The sequence below is a fragment of the Balaenoptera musculus genome, chromosome 7, assembly GCF_009873245.2.
Source record: "Balaenoptera musculus isolate JJ_BM4_2016_0621 chromosome 7, mBalMus1.pri.v3, whole genome shotgun sequence".
NCBI classification, from domain to species: domain Eukaryota; kingdom Metazoa; phylum Chordata; class Mammalia; order Artiodactyla; family Balaenopteridae; genus Balaenoptera; species Balaenoptera musculus.
This window is the reverse complement of record NC_045791.1, coordinates 107,077,284-107,095,725: the sequence shown is the minus strand read 5'-3', so window position 1 is coordinate 107,095,725 and position 18,442 is coordinate 107,077,284. Positions and strand designations below refer to the sequence as shown.

Here is an 18,442-nt window from a genome sequence, read left to right as displayed (position 1 = left end):
CTGCCTCCAACTCCTCATTTATGAATGATTATAAAGCCACACCTAAACAAAAATGATGACTAGTTCAATGAGACTGCACATGTAAAGCACTTGGATGTGCCTAGCACAGAAAAGTATCAATATTAGCTATTGTTATTGTTACAATTATCTGCTCCCTTTTTCTTCTTTTCATCCCATTTCAGTAGCCTGCCTGGGACTGGTGAAGTCACCCGAACGTTTAATCTGTACCAGGAGATATTTTCTTTTGTCTACTTTTCTACATATTCATAATGAACATATATTATTCCTAAGATTAGAAAAATATTTTATTCTTAGAAATTATCTTAGACGGGGCATGTCTGATGAGTCCTTTCCAGCAGAAATGCCTTGGGTGAATTTATCTTCAGGACACGGTGCCTGAAAGCATTAACGTCTCCGTGTTAAGACGACCCCGAGTCATCTACTGACCTTAAGATCACTTCGTGCCTCTGATAAGCCACATAGGGCCTGCGATCGATAATTTTAATGTGGAATAATCGCAGATGTTTACACCCATTTCCTTTCCCTGCTGAATACCATCTAGAGAGCATTCCAATATTACTTTAAAATTCCCAAGTGTACATTTATGTTACAGTTCAAAAGGCTGCCATCGTGCATAGTTAAGCTCTTACATGAATATTCTGATGCGGTGCCAGACAGAGGTCACAGCCCGGAGCTGTCGGCTTGGAGTGAACCCAGCATATCCATCACAACCATCAGAAACAGTGTCCTGACGAGTTAGCTCAAGGATGGCAAGGGGGCTGCTCTAGCTGCTCAGACAGGTATTAACAGAAAAAAGCCCTCTGCCTTAGCCCAAGATGAATCTAAGGATCCCCCAAGGGAAGGGAAGTTCCCCAGTGGTCACACTTACACACTGAATGAAGCAACAGTGGGGTGTGGCCCAATGGCTAGGGCCTCGCAGGGAAGAGACCCAAGTTCAAGCCTCGAATGGACACAGGCAAGACGGACGGCAGTGCGGCCAGGGCCACAGATGCTGAGCTGCCCAACTTTCCCTTCCTCAACCTGAAAATCACAGGCCGGACTCCTGTCCCTCTCAGCTCCAAATTCTATCATTTTATGATTCTCATGGGGATAATGAATTACAAACTGACATGGTCCTCAGGAATGGCTTTGGTGAACAGTTCACAGCACACAGACTCGGGAGAGCTCTAAGCATTATTCCACTCTGCTTCCTGAGATCTACTGAATTCGTGCAGCTCAAAGGCCATCGCATTGGGAGCTGTCAGCCCTTCTGTTTAATTTTTGTAGATATTATATTAGTGGTCGGTTTTTACAGGGACTACCCGATGTTCAATGTAAAGGTTGATAGGATAGGTTATCACTATAAAATAAGACCCCAAATCATCTCATTCCCTCCCCACTCTTGCTTCGAGTTTGGGAATCGGTCCTCCCTTCTCTGCCCTCACGTGGATACATAACCACCCGTCTCTACCACTTCTCTCTGCAAGCTCAGACTTGGGGACCTCTGGCAGCCTGACATGGTCCAGCTTCCCGTAAGCAGTATAGGCGTCTGGATTCCTGAGTCCCTCCCAGACCCCCCTTTAGGGGTGGTGATGGAGTTGGGGTGGGGGGGTGCATATTCCCTCTTTAAGGCTGAGTGGGACAAAGGGCCACATGATCTCCATGGCCCAGGCACCTGGCACAGAACAGACGTTATCCATCTATGTGATGAACCCCTCACCGGTCTGACATTCACCATTGACGCTACTCGGTGAATAACAGACCAGGAAGCTATTCTCCTAACTAAAACTGAATAATGAACTAAAAGCAGAAAGAATCCTGTTCTTTTCATTCATGGAACAAACGCAGGAAGGTCCAGGTGCTGAGACAGACACGATCTCCACTCTCCAGAGCTTACGGTCTGGAAGAAGAGGAAGCTGTCGCTGTGAAGGGGGCCCACGGGGTCTCTCTGCACAGTGGGGAGGGCACGAGGACCACTCGGGCGAAGGATGCTGCTGGACTCCTTAGAGGGCAAGAGGAATGGGGAGGAGACGGTCAAGATAGAACGGGTCATGCCGACAGAGGGGTGACATTTGCAAAAGTGTCAGGCACGACAGATCACCCTGTTTAGGGATGGACAGGTAGCAGGGGTGAAGCCTGAAGGTGTTTTCAAAGCCCAGGTCGATGGCCTTGGAGGAAGCTGAGGAGGCTGAAATTTACCCTGAACACTATGGGGAAATACTGAAATCTTTCCAGAATTTTAAGCAGAGAAGTGACATTTTAGAAACACCACTGTGGCCACAGTGTAGAAGCTGGTCTAGAGGAGGACATCACTGTACACCTGAAGACCAGATGACCACTCACGGCTCAGCCCCTTGGATGCGTGGTGTCCCCAAAGGCACAGGTACCCCCCACCCAGCCTCCCTCAAAGGGAGGCCACTGACCGACAAAGAAAGATGACCCTCATCTACAATCCTGGTGCCCCTCAGGACTCTATGTGATGACTATCTTCTGATTTTTTTTCCTAAATTATGGAAGTAATATGTGATCATTGTGTTGAGTGAAATATATACTTGCCTTTTAAAGATTTCTTGTTTTTTACTGTCAGAAAATAAGATTATGCCATAAAAATAAGCCTGCACTGAGCTTCTTATATTTACCAAAATGTCTTCCTTCCAAGTCAATAAATATAGATCTCAGCTTTTCTTTTTAAGGGCTGCATAATGTTCCGTGGTATGGATACGACATGCTTTGTTTTACCATCCCCTTACTGATAGGCATCAAACAATGATCTAATAAACGTTTTTTGCCTAGATATCTTTAGGAAAGATTCCCAGACATGAAGGAGTTGGGCCAAAGGTTTGCATATTTTTTAATAGCTATTTTCAGGTCACTTTCCCAAAAGTGGGAGACAATTCACATTCCCAGAGCAGTGCCCATTTCCCAGCATCACCTCCAGCATTTCTTGTGATGTCTCTTCACCTGATGGATCCTAAACCAGCACCTCGTTGTTGGTTTCAGCTGACCTTTCCCACCCATGAGGTTGAGCCCCTTCCCCTACAGTTAGTGGCCATTTGAATTTCTCTGAATTGCATTCCTCTGCCCATTTTCCACTGGCTCATCTTTCTCTCACCGATTTGCAGGAGCTCTTTCTATAGTAAGAATGAGAAGCCTTTGTTCACCTTAGGCAAACATTGCCCCCAGTCTATCATTTATGACATGACTTCATCTGAGGCATCCTGTTTAACGAAATTAAATGTGTTTTTCTTGTCCTTCATAGTTTCTCAGTTTCTGGTTTCAACTATGGTTTTTCTTTCACTCCAAAGTTTAATAATTTTTTTTAATTTGTATTTTGTTTCTAAACTGCTTGCCTGTCTATGCCAGGCTTCATGTACCCAGAATAACCCCCTACTTCACAACAACAGCATAAAATTAAGGTACCCACCACATGGGGTTCTTTGAAACGCTCCTAAGAAAGACAAAGGGGCAAGATAAACATGATTTTCTAAATGGATTAAAGGGAATGGCCAAAAGCAAAAAAAATGTTTCAGAGTCACCATCATGTTCTCAGGCCAACCTCATTAGACATGAGCCCCAAAGGAGAGTTGCTCTCCTGACTCTGCTCTCTTGATTTGTACTTAAACTAAATATTTTAAAGCAGCAGCTAACTAAAAGCTGAGTCCCTTAAGCCCTAGAATCCATCCCACAGAGTCCACAGAAAATGAGAACCTGGGAGCCGAGCTGAGCCACAGTCATTGTCAGGCCAGCATCTCGGCGCTCGGGGGAGGTTGCTCAATGGACACTAAACATGCAGTCTGAACGTGCTGGAGGGGGTTACAGGCACCTGTCTTCGGGGTCCAAAAACTTACGTTACTGCTTATAGGACTCGTTATATCTTAATATAGTCCCTTCAAGGCCTCTCCCCACCCCAGACCACCAATCTCCTATCATAAGACCTCTATCATAAGCTCCTCAAGGGTGGACCTTTGCTGCTTCACTCCCGATTCCCCCAGCCCCGCCTGGCACGGGGCCCGGCACGGCGTGGACCCCCAGCCGGTGCATGGCCAAGCACATACCCGAACATGGCGACCAGCAGGTTGACCAACAGGATGTTGGTGGAGAGCATGTAGATGCACACCAGGGGGATGGTGACCCACTCGGGGAAGCGGGGCAGCTTGTGCTCGTCCAGCTCCACGCACAGGGGCTTGGACTCATTCCCAGTGAAGGTGCAGTGGGAGAAGTCGTACGTGGTACCTGAGGATACAGCAACAGACAGGCAATGTGAGGACCCTCTGGAGCGGGCAGTGCTAAAGCACCACAAAGGTATGATGATCATGCAATGTGTTGGGCATTGTTCCAAGGCACTCTATCATGGGTAAGCCTCAGAATCATGGTGTAAGCCTCAGAACCATGCGTTCACCTACTCATTAAGTATTTATTGACTGAATAACAGTGCATTGAAATAATGCCATTTGCAGCAATATGGATGGACCTAGAGATTGTCATACTGAGTGAAGTAAGTTAAAAAGAGAAAGACAAATATCATATGATATTGCTTATATATGGAACCGAAAAATAATGGTACAAATGAACTTATTTACAAAACAGAAATAAAGTCACAGATGTAGAAAGCAAACTTATGGTTACCAGGGGGAAATGGGGGGATACCTTAGGACTGACATACACACACTACTATATATAAAATAGTTAACTAATAAGGACTTACTGTATAGCCCAGAGAACTCTACTCAATACTGTGTAATGACCAATCTAAAAAAGAGTGAATATATGTATAACTGATTCACTTTACTGTACACCTGAAACTAGCACAACATTGTAAATCAACTAGACTTCAATAAAAAAATTTTAAGTATTTATTGAGCAGCTACTGTGAGCCAGGACTTCACTAGGATGGAAGATAAAAAGGAAGGCAAGGTAAACATGGTCTTTGCCCCCAGGGAGCTTCCAACCTCTTTGGAAGAATAGGCAGATGATTGACCACACAAGTTGAACATTTCAGCCCCTGAGAAGTGCTAAGAAGGACGCGTACAGTGTACTCCGTGGGCACAAACTGAGGCATCTCATCTGAGAACGGTTCCACAGGAAGGAAGCGTCTCTGAACTGAGGACAGAAGGATGAGTAGGAGCCAGCTAAATGAATGGGGAGAGATGGGGTGCCCAGAGCATCTGGAGAGGGAACAGCACATGCAAAGGCCCTGTGGTAGGGGGACTGGAAAGGTCTGTTGAAATGAGAGAATAGGATATGCAGTTAGCATGTTAACTTTTTTATCTTTATACTAAAAGCAACAGATAGCCGTTAGACTGCTTGACGCAGAGGTGTGACACATCAGATTCTCTTCATTCAAGGATCACTCTGGCTGCAGCACAGATCACAAGGAGCCAGAGGGAGATGTGAGGAGGTTATGACTAAGAGCCATGCGGGCAGGCGCTGAGGATGGCTTAGGGTAGTGGTGGTGGGGATGGTAAAAAGTGGCTGGGTTTCAAAGACATTTAGGGGATAAAATCAACAAAACTAGCTGATGAACTGGAGGTGGGGGAGGAAGTCATAGGAGGCGTCAAGGACGTGACATTGAGGCTTCTGCTTTGCACATCTGTGCGACCGGTGGTGACAGATCCTAGAATGGGGACTTGCAGAAGGTCTGAGTCTGGAAGGGAGGATGGAGAGGTGTGTCTGAGAATCTCAGAGAAGGCAATGGATGTGAGTGTCTGGCCCTCTGGGAGTCGCTCTGGGCTACAGATCTTCATCCGAGCCTGCGAGTTTGAGTTCAGTCCTGCCGGTCGGTGAGACGCCCGGCAGAAAAGACGGTGCTACACCCATTTTACCTGCCACGGAACTGAGAGGCAGAGACGCCAAGCTGCGTCCCAGGGCGCACAGCACACACGTGGCTGGACCAGGATTTGAACCCCAGCTGCCACTGGCTCTTTAGGTTAGTTACTGTGAGCGGTCCCTCACAAGACTAAAACCACCGACACGTGAGATTGCTGTGAGGACAACACACACTCACTTTTCTGTAAAATGGCAAGTACAGTGTGCAGACGGGAAATAATAATAACAAGGTGCCTTCCCATCGTTGCACGGAAAAGAGCTGTTCCTAAGGTCTTGGAAGAGGCTGCAGCAGAAGAGGCCAGAAGGACCACACGAGGCCACGGAGATAATTGAGAAAACACCAAGCAGCTGAGAAATGAGAGCATAAGGCCAGGCACACATCGGGGCAGTTTTCCCGTGGCAGGACCGAACGTGACAAGCCCAGGCTACTGTCAGCATCCCAGAGCTGCTTTAGACAGTTTATCCAACACACACACCAGTTTGCACATGCCCGACACATGCCCTTATGTCAACTGGGTGTGGCCAAATCAATGCCATCCCTGCCACCATTAACCTGCCTCCGAAGATAGCTGGCAGAAGGCTAATGCTGGAAGTTTAAATTCCAGGTTCCGGCGCAAAATTTTTCAATATTGCACTTTTTGAACTAAATGAGCACGCCGTCACTCTGCTGTACAGGACGGACTCGCGACACTCGTTTCTAAACAAGTGAGGTTCCTTGCTCTCATCGGCCACGCTGCTGTTGGAAATATGAGAAACACTCTTTTTAAAAAGGTTTAAAACTTGCAGGCTGACATGTTGGGGACCAGCTCACAAGGTGGACGTAAGATCCTGCTCAGGAGAAAGGAATGGCCTTGAGGGTTAGTGCCCGCTGCCTCGTGCTGGCCAGATGCCAGCCGCCTGCTCCTAAGACAGTCCCCAGGGTCAGAGTGCGGAGCCTCGGAGGCGGGTTCTAGAAGCATCTGCCGCCTCCCAGCTGCCCCCCGCCCAGGCCACGTCAGGCTTACTATCCACGTCGCTGGGCACTTGGCCGAACATGGCCAGGTAGGGCTCATAGATGACCGAGCGGAAGATCCACTTCCAGCGGCGCTCGTTCTGCCTGAGGATCCCTTGCCTGGCCACGCCGAAGGCCACCATCCACACGGCAAAGAGGAACAGGAAGAAGAACACGTCGATCAGCTGTCACGGGAGGACAGGAGAGGGGAGTCAGGACTGCACCAGGGCGGCCTGTCCGCTCCGCTGACCACGGAGAAGGACAGAGGCTCCGGGACCCTGGAACCTAAGGTGCCCAGCGTTTGATCATTAATTTTTAAAAATGGCCATCATCACCCTTGGGTCTCGGGGCATCTCCTTCCCAGCACTAAAACTGACGGATGCATCTTTGCTTGCAGGTCCCCAAACCAGCTCAGCAGCAGAGACTTTCTGAATGAGACCAGCCTGGGAGTAGGAGAGGGATCCAACTCTGGACGCCCCCTCCTCCTCTCCAGCCCACGTTCTGCAGACCCCTAAGCTCTTGCCTTAGTTTTTTTTTTTTCTTAAGGAAAATAAAAGCTCTCCTTTTTAGACAAGAATGCACCGTTTTATCTTTTTTAATGTTTTGCACACATAGCATGACTTCATGGTGACTTGATGCCCCAGATATGCTTTGAATTAAAACCACAAACTCGAAGAAGCTCAGTATTGGAAAGGAACCTCCAGATGAGCTCATCCAAACGCCCATCTGATTTAAAGACAGAAACACGGGAGGTTTGGGTCACGTGGAAAACAAGCTGAGAGAAGCAGCATCGTCAGTGTGTGTCTTTCTGTTATTTGTCCCCGTGGAACGGGGCTGGTAGTGCTTTCCCGACGTCTGTATCGCATGGTTGTAAGATGAAAGTTCCACTCGACGCTATGCTTCTAGCTCACTGCATGTCTCCAGACAAACATATTAACCTTCTTGAACCTGACTGTCCGCATCTGTAAAATGGGTATAAAAGTCCCTCTCCCGCCTAAGCTCCTAGTGAGTTGTTAAGACTCAAGTGAAAGCACTTGGAAACATATAAAATCTAGAGATCTTTCTTAGCAACACACTGAGTCATGCTGTTTGCTCCTAACAATGATCTTTTGTTAAATTTTAATCTGGAAGGGGCCCCTGATGAAAACACATCAAGAAAGTAAACCCTACTGATTGTGAAATGCAGCCATCACTCTATGCACAAAATCCTCCTCTCAACAATGAAAGGAACGCTGGGTGCAGCTGGAAGAAGGACAACTAACTACAAATATTCTTCATTCTTACCATCCTCTGCAACATTATAATCTTGGGTCCTAAATTCCTGCTGACCGTGAAAATGTGAATCAACCTTAGCGTGAATATAATGTAATCCAGGCAAAAAATCACTCGTCCGGAGTACAGCGAGGTTTTGTTAGAAGGGTAAAGCCTGTGGAAAGAAGAGGAAAGAAGCTGTGAGATGCTGACAAAATATTTCAGAGTTTTGCTTTTTTATCATTTTTATTTATTTCTGGATTTTATTTGCTAATTTTTTTACATTTTATTGAAGTACAGTTGATTTACAATCAAAGTTTTGCTTTTAAAAATAACCAAATGTGAAGAAACAGCCAAAAGCCTGGGAACTGAGAGTAAGCGGAAATAGACCAGGGACATCACCGGCCCATCAGCCACTGAAAACCAAAGGCCACGTCTACTGCCCTCGTGGACTCCAGGAGAGGCAGGACACTTTAGTCCTTCATCCCAAATACTCCTGCAGGACCCAATCTCGACATCGCTAACTTCCTGGCTCACAGGCCTCTACAATGACCCCGACCATTTGGGACTTGACCCTGCCAGGTTCCCCCCAATGAAACTTACCTCGTTTGCAGCAGATCATTTAATTAGCTAACCTCCTGCTGGCGTGTTCATTGAAAGCCATATGTGCTTTCTAACTGGAATGCTCTAGAAATCACATCCAACCGTGATTCAAATGCTCGGCCTTTAATAACCAAAAAGGACCTACTGTATAGCACAGGGAACTCTGCTCAATGTTATGTGGCAGCCTGGATGGGAGGGGAGTCTGGGGGAGAATGGATACATGTATATGGATGGCTGAGTCGGTTTGCTGGGCGCCTGAAACTATCACAACATTGTTAATCAGCTATATTCCAATATAAAATAAAAACTTAAAAAAAAAATAATGCTGGGCCTTTAACCCAAGCAGAAAGGTAGGTTTTTTGGAGGAGGAAATTGAGTTCTTACCCCGTTCATATTGTAGAGTGAGCACTCACTGTAAAGCATCTCATTCTGGGTAGGTGTGAATATTAATAGTCAGGCTTCTCTGCTCCAATAGACCACGAGCTTCACCTTGAAGCTATTTGGGAAAGGCAGGCCGGAAAGGAGCAGGGCTGGACAAGGTGGGCCAAGGTTTTTTATGCACCCCAATTTCCCTATCATGTGGAGTCATGTTGCTTTTTGCCTTCAACCGTACTTTTCACCTGGTTTTTCTAATCACACGCTGTGGCCCAGGGATTGAGGGACTCTTGTAGCTGGGAGGGCAGGCTCCAGAACCAGCATTTAAGTTGAAGTTAAGTGTGTGTTAGAAGATTATGTGGCCCCAAACGAAAACACTGTGCTATATTTAACACCTTCATCATTCTCTCCTCGATTTCTAATTCTCTCCCCAAATTCTATAAGCACAAAGAGAAAAACCATGAAGAACCCTTTTTCAATTACAGATCACCAGGAGGGGTGAAGAGAGGAGACCCAGCTTTATGCCAACCAAGCTGTGTCTCTAAGAGGCAGAGACAATGGGCGTTTGTAATAATCTCTAAATGGGGGCGGGGATGGCACATGGAGATAGGACAGCCCCAGCCTGGCTCAGCCTCGGGCCACGTGATGGGAAGAACCGTCAGTAGACCAATTCTGGGGCTCGGAGGCACCGTTGCAGTAAGAAAACATTTTTTAAAAGGAATAGCAACCTCTTTTCTGAATGGAATTCCAGAGATAGGCTATATTCATAAAATAACAGGACCACAGTTCATCCTCTCTCTCTTATCTTGGGCTTGAAACGTCTTTCCTCCGCCTTTCCACCCAAGAGAATCCAAAAACACCTGAAACTTGAAAACGTGGTGAGGACTACTTACCGAAATACAATCCCTGCTATGAAGTAAAAGAGCCCAAGCGTATCCATGATGTTCCACAGGTCAGTAAAATAATTCACCCCATTCATGTACCACTGCAGCACAGAGAGCGACAGAGAGAGGACACAGCAGCTTGGAAATATCAATTGCTTCCAGATTTATTCTTGCTCACAAATTTCTTTCCATACCCTTTTTGAGCCCATGATGTGCCAAGTATGCCCTGCAACTGCCCTGTGCTGTTCCAGGGGGATTGGAAAGTAGGTTGCATGCTTGCTGTGCTGTTATTCATGTGTTGTTAACAAAGTCAAGAAAAAAAGACTCGTGGATCCTAACTGTTTTCTAAAGAGAAACCTGCAGGGAGTGAGTACAACCTGTGTGGGCAAAGGTGGAACCCCCCTCCCCATGGCTGCCACGTACAGTGGTGTAGGCTAGGCTGTGCACTGCACAACTCTAGAGGGTGTTATCCATACTGCCATCATTACAGATTGTGTGTTTACTGTAAAAATTTTCTGGCACATGGCAATAAAACATCTTATTAAAGAAACTTTTTTAAAAGTTTTAAAAACTTTTTTTTTTTTTCCACACAGGTGCTATGTGTGGCAGCTAGGAGGACAGACGTGGTCACAGAAATGACCGACAGGAAGAGTGTGCCTCAGTGATCCTTCCATCATGATTTGTATATATCGGTCATGATTTCTCAGAAGAAAGCATGTCAGGAAAACACTTAAAGAGGGATAAGAGTATCCATTAGAAGGCTGCATCTGGACAGCCTCTCTGGCAATCCCTACGCTGGATTTGAGGGATTCCAGGGTGGTCATCTAACCCTTTCATTCGTCCATCCACTCAAAACATATTTACTGAGAATCCACGGGGTTGCAAACACCTGTCCTGGGCTCCTGGGACACAGAGACATCATCGGATTGGGTGTGATGTCGACACTCAAGGAACCTACTGGCCCACAGCAGAGACAGACGTTAAACATGTTTAAAATGAAACGTGATAAGGGTCGGAGGGGAGGTAAGATCAAAGGTCCAAGTGAGCTCAGATAAGGAAACCACCAGACTTGTGCAAGGCAGGAAAACAACAGCAAAGATGTGTCATCAAAGGTACTTGGCACTTTTCAAATCTACTAAATGAACCGTCAACATGGGTCCACCTGCTATTAAGATATCTTATTTCCTATTCTGCACCTGAAACCAAGGCCTAAGAAAAAGAAACAAAGGAACTTGCCCTTAGGCAGAAAGCCAGCAAGTGATGGGTCTTAGGGTTCTGAAACGTGGTTTCCTCTCTCCAGCATCACCCTGCTTCTTTAGACCCCCCCCCCACAGAGATCCCACAATCTTAGACTTGGAAGAGATTCAAGAAACATCATCGGTTTCTCAACAAGTACTTCTTTTCACTCATTTATAAATGCAAACAGCAACTTTAGTGGACAAAGGGGTGAGGGCGTTATGAAATCAAGTACCAAGGAAATATTAAAATCCCCCAGGTGTGAGCAGCCCAATTTGACCGTGTTCCCTTGTGGGATGGCTGAACGCGTGGGCTCAGAAATCGAGTCAGAATCCCTAACTGTCCATTTGGGTGGGCCCAGTGAAACTGATCACCACCCACCAAGAGCCATTTGCAAGGCGAGGGTAGTTGGGACAGGCTCTGCCTGCCACCTGCTTCCCTCTATGAAACCCTGGCCTGAGAGGCAGGTAGGCACAGGGCCACGGGGCAGCCCCAGCCTGGCTCAGCCTCGGGCCACATGACGGGAAGAACCGTAAGTAGATTAAGTCTGGGGCTGGGAGGCACCGTTGCAGTAAGAAGACATTTTTAAAAAGGAATAGCCGCCTCTTTTCTGAATGGAACGCCAGCGATTGGCTATATTCATAAAATACCGGCAGCATATTTCATCCTATCTGTCAGGATTTGGGGATTCAAGGGCCTCAAGACTGAATGTGCTCTCCATGAAGGGACGCTGGGACTTACCTCATTTTAAATAAACATTCACAGTCTGTTTAATAGACCTAAGAGTTATTTAGCAACCATGTTTGCACTTATTGATTGCCTTGGTTAAAAATTCCAATTAACATAGCAACCTCTGTCTCCTGGGCAAGGGGACACAGGGAGACACTGACAAGCATGCATTTGACACCCAGACACTATCTGAAGCTGGTAACATCCTGCCTGGTTTTGCTTTTCGCTAACAAGTGTGAATTAGGTTAATTAAGACGGTACCAGGCCGGCAGAACTGATTGAGGAAACCAACCACACGAAGCATTCCAAAGGCCTGAGTCTGCAGACCCGAAAGGGAAACAGCGACGCCAAGTGTCAGAGTCCTGTAATGACAGGAATCGGCAAGGCTGTGTTGTGAAGATGGGGCTCACAGACCACACAGTCAGAGCTGCTCTCAGTCGGCAGGGGTGGCCTTGACCCCACGCTCCTGACCTTAAGCACAGGCACGTCCCTCACCATCACCTTAATATGCAGGACTGCTGAATTCAAATTGCCCCTGACGCAGACGTAGATAATGGACTTGAGGACACGGGGAAGGGGAAGGGTAAGCTGGGACGAAGTGAGAGAGTGGCATGGACATATATACACTACCAAACGTAAAATAGATAGCTAGTGGGAAGCAGCCGCATAGCACAGGGAGATCAGCTCGGTGCTTTGTGTCCAGCTAGAGGGGTGGGATAGGGAGGGTGGGAGGGAGGCTCAAGAGGGAGGGGATATGGGGATGTATGTATACATATAGCTGATTCACTTTGTTATACAGTAGAAACTAACACACCATTGTAAAGCAGTTATACCCCAATAACGATGTTAAAAAAAAACTGCCCCTTCAAAAATAACTTTTACGGGCTTCCCTGGTGGCGCAGTGGTTGAGAATCTGCCTGCCAATGCAAGGGACACGGGTTCAAGCCCTGGTCCGGGAAGATCCCACATGCCACGTAGCAACTAAGCCCGTGTGCCACAACTACTGAGCCTGTGCTCTAGAGCCCGCGAGCCATGACTACTGAGCCCTCATGCTAAAACTACTGAAGCCCGCGTGCCTAGAGCCCGTGCTCCGCAACAAGAGAAGCCACTGCAATGATAAGCCTACGCACCGCAGCAAAGACTAGCCCCCCACTTGCCGCAACTAGAGAAAGCTCATGTGCAGCAACAAAGACCCAATGCAGCCAAAAATAAATTAATTAATTTATAAAAAAAAAAAAAGAAACAAACATCTGCATGAAGTCATTTCCATGCCACCCAATTCTGAGCAAGAGCAGAGTATGTGTGAGGAGCTGGAACTCCCCGGTGGAGCTGGTGCCAGATGAGATGGGCAAGTCTTGCAGGTAGGACACCCCGTCCTCTTATTCCCCTCAGTAACTTCATGGTTTATATGTAGATCAAGTCATTATGCTGTATACCTTGAAAGTATACAGTGCTATATGTCAATAATATCTCAATAAGCTGAAGAAAATAACTGCGTGCAGTAGGAAAGATGCCCATTTAAGGATGGGGAACCAGAAGATCAAAGAAATTAAGTAAGTTACTACCATGCTATTTGCAATTCCTGCTGGTTTTTCCCTTTCTCTCTCTCTCTCTCTCCACTTATTTGTGCTCATGACTTATCTGCCCCACTGGGCCTCCCCGTCCACAGAGGATGAGAGGTCTGCTGGTGTCTCAAACAGGAGGAGACGCAGGGCTTTCCCCCTGCAGCCAGACAAACCCCTCCAAACTCACCCTTTCATCCTCTTCCTCTGCAAAAGCCAAACTTTCTCTTTGATGTGCCTTTGAAAGGTGGTCAACCACGCCCGTGAGCACAGCAAAGGAAGGGAGTCAGGGCCCCAGCACCCGACCGGTCTAGGAGGGAACACGTGCGACCCTGTGCAGCGCCAGCTCCCATGACAACGTAACTCGGGAGGTTCCTAATTTAAAAGTTCTTGGTTAACTTTCTCACAATGGCCAGGGCCCATTCCCATTTTAAATGCTGACTCTCCTTCCATCTTTCTCTGCTTCTCTCCAGCAGGATATTTTCACACCCTGGCTGCTGATACACAGAAGTCAAAAAAAAGAGAGAACTAGCAAGTAAAAGAAGGCCTCTGAGACTATATGGAAGGGGCTGTGGGTTGAATTGTGCCCCCTCCAAATTCATACATTGAAGTCCTACCCCCCAGCACCTCAGGATGTGACCTTGTTTGGAAGTAGGGTCCTTGCAGATGTAATTAGTTAAGATGAGGTCATACTGGAGCAGGATGGGTCCCTGATCCAATGTGATTAGTGTCCTTATGACAAGGGGAGACTTGGACAGAGACATGCACACAGGGAGAATGCAGTGTGAGCATGAGGGATTGAGCAATGCATCTACAGCCAAGGAACAGCAGAGATGGCCAGCAAATCTCCAGAAACTGGGGATGGGCCTGGAACAGGTTTTCCCTCACATCCTCAGAAGGAACCAACCTTGCCCACAGCTTGATCTCAGACTTCTGGCCTTCAGAACAGTGAGATGATGAACTTGTGTTGTTTAAGCCGCCCAGCTGGTGTGCTTCATCATGGCAGCTCTAGCCCTAGCCCTAGCGAGCTAATACAGAAGTGCCCTGGACTGAACTGTGAGCACTTGAGCCAGTGCCTGGGGCACCCCTGAGGCTGATCTGAAGTCACAGAAACCCTCTGCACGTCAGCAGGACCAGGTCCCGGGGTAGATTTGCTGGTAGACAGAAAGCCTGATAATCTTGCATGCTCAACACACTTCCACCTGTACTCCATCTCCAGCCAGCGTCTGCACCTCCCACCTTCTAGGCAAGCAAAGGCAGATCCAGGGCACTGGTACCAGGACTCCTGCCACCCCTCGTGCCATGGCAGACACTTCTAATTCATTAAGATGTTCTCCTGCTGAAAATAGAGGCTCAGAATCTTTCTCAACCCAGGGCTCCTAGAAGCCACCAAAAAAAAACCAGAATCTATTAGAGTTAGCATGATAGTCGAAACAATTTAGGAATCCTATTCCAGGCAGCAACTCTGTGGGGTCAAGAACAGCATCCTTTGCCCCTCCAAATATCTGGTATCACTTGGCACAGTACCTTGTACACTGTAAGCACCTAGGCCATACATGTTGAATGGATATGTTTTTGGGTTTGGGCTCATATGGGACAAGAGTGACAGCAACAGCAGTTCTCAAATATTTTGTAAACTACCATTTTAAAAGGATTTTCTGGGATGACTTTTCATGATGGTTTAAGGACAGCACTGACCTTCACCATCAACATTTATTCATTCAGCAATTATTAACTGAGCACCTGCTACGTGCCAGGCCCGGGCTAAGTTCGGATTAAGGGTGGGAAGAGGATGCCAAACAATGCAGATCCCAAGAAACTAGAGAAAACACCATGAATAAATGGCATGAGCTCCCTGAGATTCACAAGGACGAATATGAATTTCCGACATTGTCAATCTGACGCGCTGGGCATTGAGATGCCCTTAGCCGGAAAGTCCTTCCAATTCCCCTGCCACTCATGGTGCTGCCTATGCCAGTGGCGGTAATGACAGGATCACAAATGGCTCCTGATGATGGGAGTGGGTTGTTTTTTTTTTTTATATGAACCTGGGAGGGAGTTTTTTTTGTTTTTTTTTTTATGGGTGTGTTGGGTCTTCATTTCTGTGCGAGGGCTTTCTCTAGTTGTGGCAAGCGGGGGCCACTCTTCATCGCAGTGCGCAGGCTTCTCACTATCATGGCCTCTCTTGTTGCGGAGCACAGGCTCCAGACGCGCAGGCTCAATAATTGTGGCTCACAGGCCCAGCCGATCCGCAGCATGTGGGATCTTCCCAGAGCAGGGCTCGAACCCGTGTCCCCTGCATTGGCAGGCAGATTCTCAACCACTGCGCCACCAGGGAAGCCCGATGGGAGTGGATTTAAAAGTCCAAGGTCAACCTGCTCTTTGAACACATTCCCGAGTAATTCATCTCCACCAATTAACGTTAATTAGAGAGCAAAGCTTGGGCTTGGAGATCTCATGGAAGAGCATCTTCCTGTTCATGGGTGGCCACCAAATGAGAACATTTATTTGGGGGCAATAATGACTTTGGAACTTGAGGAGCAACTTCTGCTCCCCTTTGGCATTAGGAAGATGCCGCTCCCTGAGAAAAGGAGGGGGCACCCCACGTCGGGGCTGACCTACCTGTCTCACTTCGTCACAGAACAGGACAAAGACCAGCGCGTAGAGGACCAGCTCCGGGGGTTGCGGCACGGGGTGGAAATCCATGAGCAGCACGTAGGCAAAAAGCAGGAGGAAGGCGATGTAGAAGACCACGTTCCAGGAGAAGACCACAAATGGGGAGGTGAAGAAGGCTACGTAGTGCCACAGGAGCTTCCTGTGCTTGTCGAGGGGCTTCTTCCTGCACCGAGAGGTGACAGCAGGGTCACCGTCCTGGCCAACATCACTGCGTGGGCTACACCTCTCCTTCTGAACACAGATGAACACAGACCCACAGCTGGGCCAGGGACAGGTGGTGTCCAAATTGTGTTCTAAGTCTGACCCAGCCAAAATTCAGCCTCGGCATTTCATGCTTAATAGATCCAAATTCTGCCTCAGATATTGAAGACATGACCCTACTTCTACCTCTTTGAAATCAAACTTGGGGGAAACCCACGGAGATCCCAGACCTAAAGTGCAGGGACTAGAGTGAACATCGTAATTTCCAGGCCTTATGATCCTTTGCACAAGAGCACACACACACAGATACATGTACACACACACAGATAAATGTACACACACACAGATACAAGTACACACACACAGATGTATGTACACACGCACAGATGCTTGTACACACACAGATGTATGTATACACACACTCACACACACGATTATGTGCCTTGGTTTCATACCTAAATGATACAAAGCCACAGCCAACCAAGGGTATAATAAACAGACACAGGATAATCTTCCAGTTCTTGGTGTCTCGGGAAATCTCTCCGTACCATTGCTTGGAAAGAAAATTCTACAGGAAACAGAGACAAAGGACACAGGTCCTTATTAATGCAATGACATGCTGGATGGTGTGTGACCTTTCTTCCCAGCCCTCAAACCTCTCCAAAATAAATAACTCTCTGAATTGAGATCCTTATTCTTTTATATTAGTTACCTGGATTTTAAGGGGCTATGATTCAACCATATAAAATTCTGTTTGATTTTCAGTCCTTTTCTACGTTGGGTTCTGTGAACTTTAAAACAGAGGTGTATGAGCCCAAATTCACTAAACCTATGAATTTTAACCAACTCTAATTCTTACTGTGTAAGTTTAAACAAGCACCTCTGTAGCTCCTTTTCCCTGAAAGATCACAAATTCACATGACATCCAGTGCTACCTGCGGGGCCCCAAGGATTCATTTCTGGAGGCAGACAGGTGACACCTGTCAGGAAACTGAAAGGAAGTCGGCAAGAGAGAGACCACTGGTGTCTCAACACCCATTTGAGCTAAAAAGGCATGGAAAAGCTTTCCCCAGACCGTATCAGCCCCTGAAAGGTGGAACAGGGCCTCCCACAAAGGCAGGAATTAGAAACTCGCTCTGTCTCTGACAGCAGCACCGAAAGTCAACACAGAAGGGGTGGGCATATGCTGGGTCACACGGAAGAACCCCGCGGCTCTCAGAAAAGATCGTATTGGGTATTTCCTGGTGATCCGGTGGTTAGGACTCCGCACTTTCACTACCAAGGGCCTGGGTTCAATCCCTGGTCAGGGAACTAGGATCCCGCAAGCCGCACAGCACGGCCAAAAAAAAACCCCACAAGAACAAAAATATCATGTGAATCAGAAAGGACCGGTGTGTCTCCGTGGTAGAGCAGGGGGGGGACCTGAGGCCTTCCCAGCACAGTCTGTAGGGCTGGGACCCGGGTGCCCCAACCATACCCCGGCGCATCCCTCCAGGAGAGGACGGCTTCCCCCGAGAGCCCTGCCCCGCTCTGCCTGGGCTTCTGGGGCCGGGCATGTACTTGGCTCTTGAGGGGCAGCCCCCAGGGAACCACAAACTGCAGTTGGTGGGTAGATGCTTGGATGGTCAACACTAGGGCAGGCAGCACGAAGCTCCCAGGAGCCCGCAGAAGGCAACTTCTCCTTAGCACACCTGTGTCTGCTTCCTTCCCTTCTCTCCCCGGCCTCTCGGCCTCCACTCCCCTCATGCACCTCCTGGACTCACGTCCAGCATAAACCACTTGCAGTCAAATCCTTGTGTGGCAGTCCGCTTCTGCGGGGCACACCGAGACAAGTAAGGTCCGGTCTTCCTCCCTGTCCGGATCTTGCCGGAGTGATGAGCCCACCAGGCCATCGCCGAGCGGCACCACGAGGCCCTCGGTCACAGAAAGCTCCCGCGCTAGCTCGGGTTCCATGGCCACCAGCAACATCTGACCCCACATGTCAGCCTGCCCAGAGCAACCACACTCCCTGGTCCCGCGGGCCGGGCAGGGAGACTTTCCATAAACATCGCTGAACCGGCATCTGGTGGAAACCGTCAGGCCTGGTGAACTTGGACGGGAGCGTGAGT

General features: G+C 47.9%; 1 protein-coding gene across 1 annotated transcript in view; it reads right to left on the bottom strand.

Annotated features, from left to right (window-relative positions):
• Positions 1 to 18,442, bottom strand: part of TRPM8 (transient receptor potential cation channel subfamily M member 8) — an 89,538-nt gene that overhangs the window by 23,094 nt on the left and 48,002 nt on the right. The window contains exons 15-20 of the mRNA XM_036858039.1: positions 16,790 to 16,902; positions 16,080 to 16,296; positions 9,940 to 10,031; positions 8,102 to 8,243; positions 6,831 to 7,002; positions 4,056 to 4,233 (exon numbers count right to left, since the gene is read on the bottom strand). Coding sequence (XP_036713934.1) covers positions 4,056 to 4,233; positions 6,831 to 7,002; positions 8,102 to 8,243; positions 9,940 to 10,031; positions 16,080 to 16,296; positions 16,790 to 16,902 — 914 coding nt within the window. The remainder of the gene's footprint in view (positions 1 to 4,055; positions 4,234 to 6,830; positions 7,003 to 8,101; positions 8,244 to 9,939; positions 10,032 to 16,079; positions 16,297 to 16,789; positions 16,903 to 18,442) is intronic.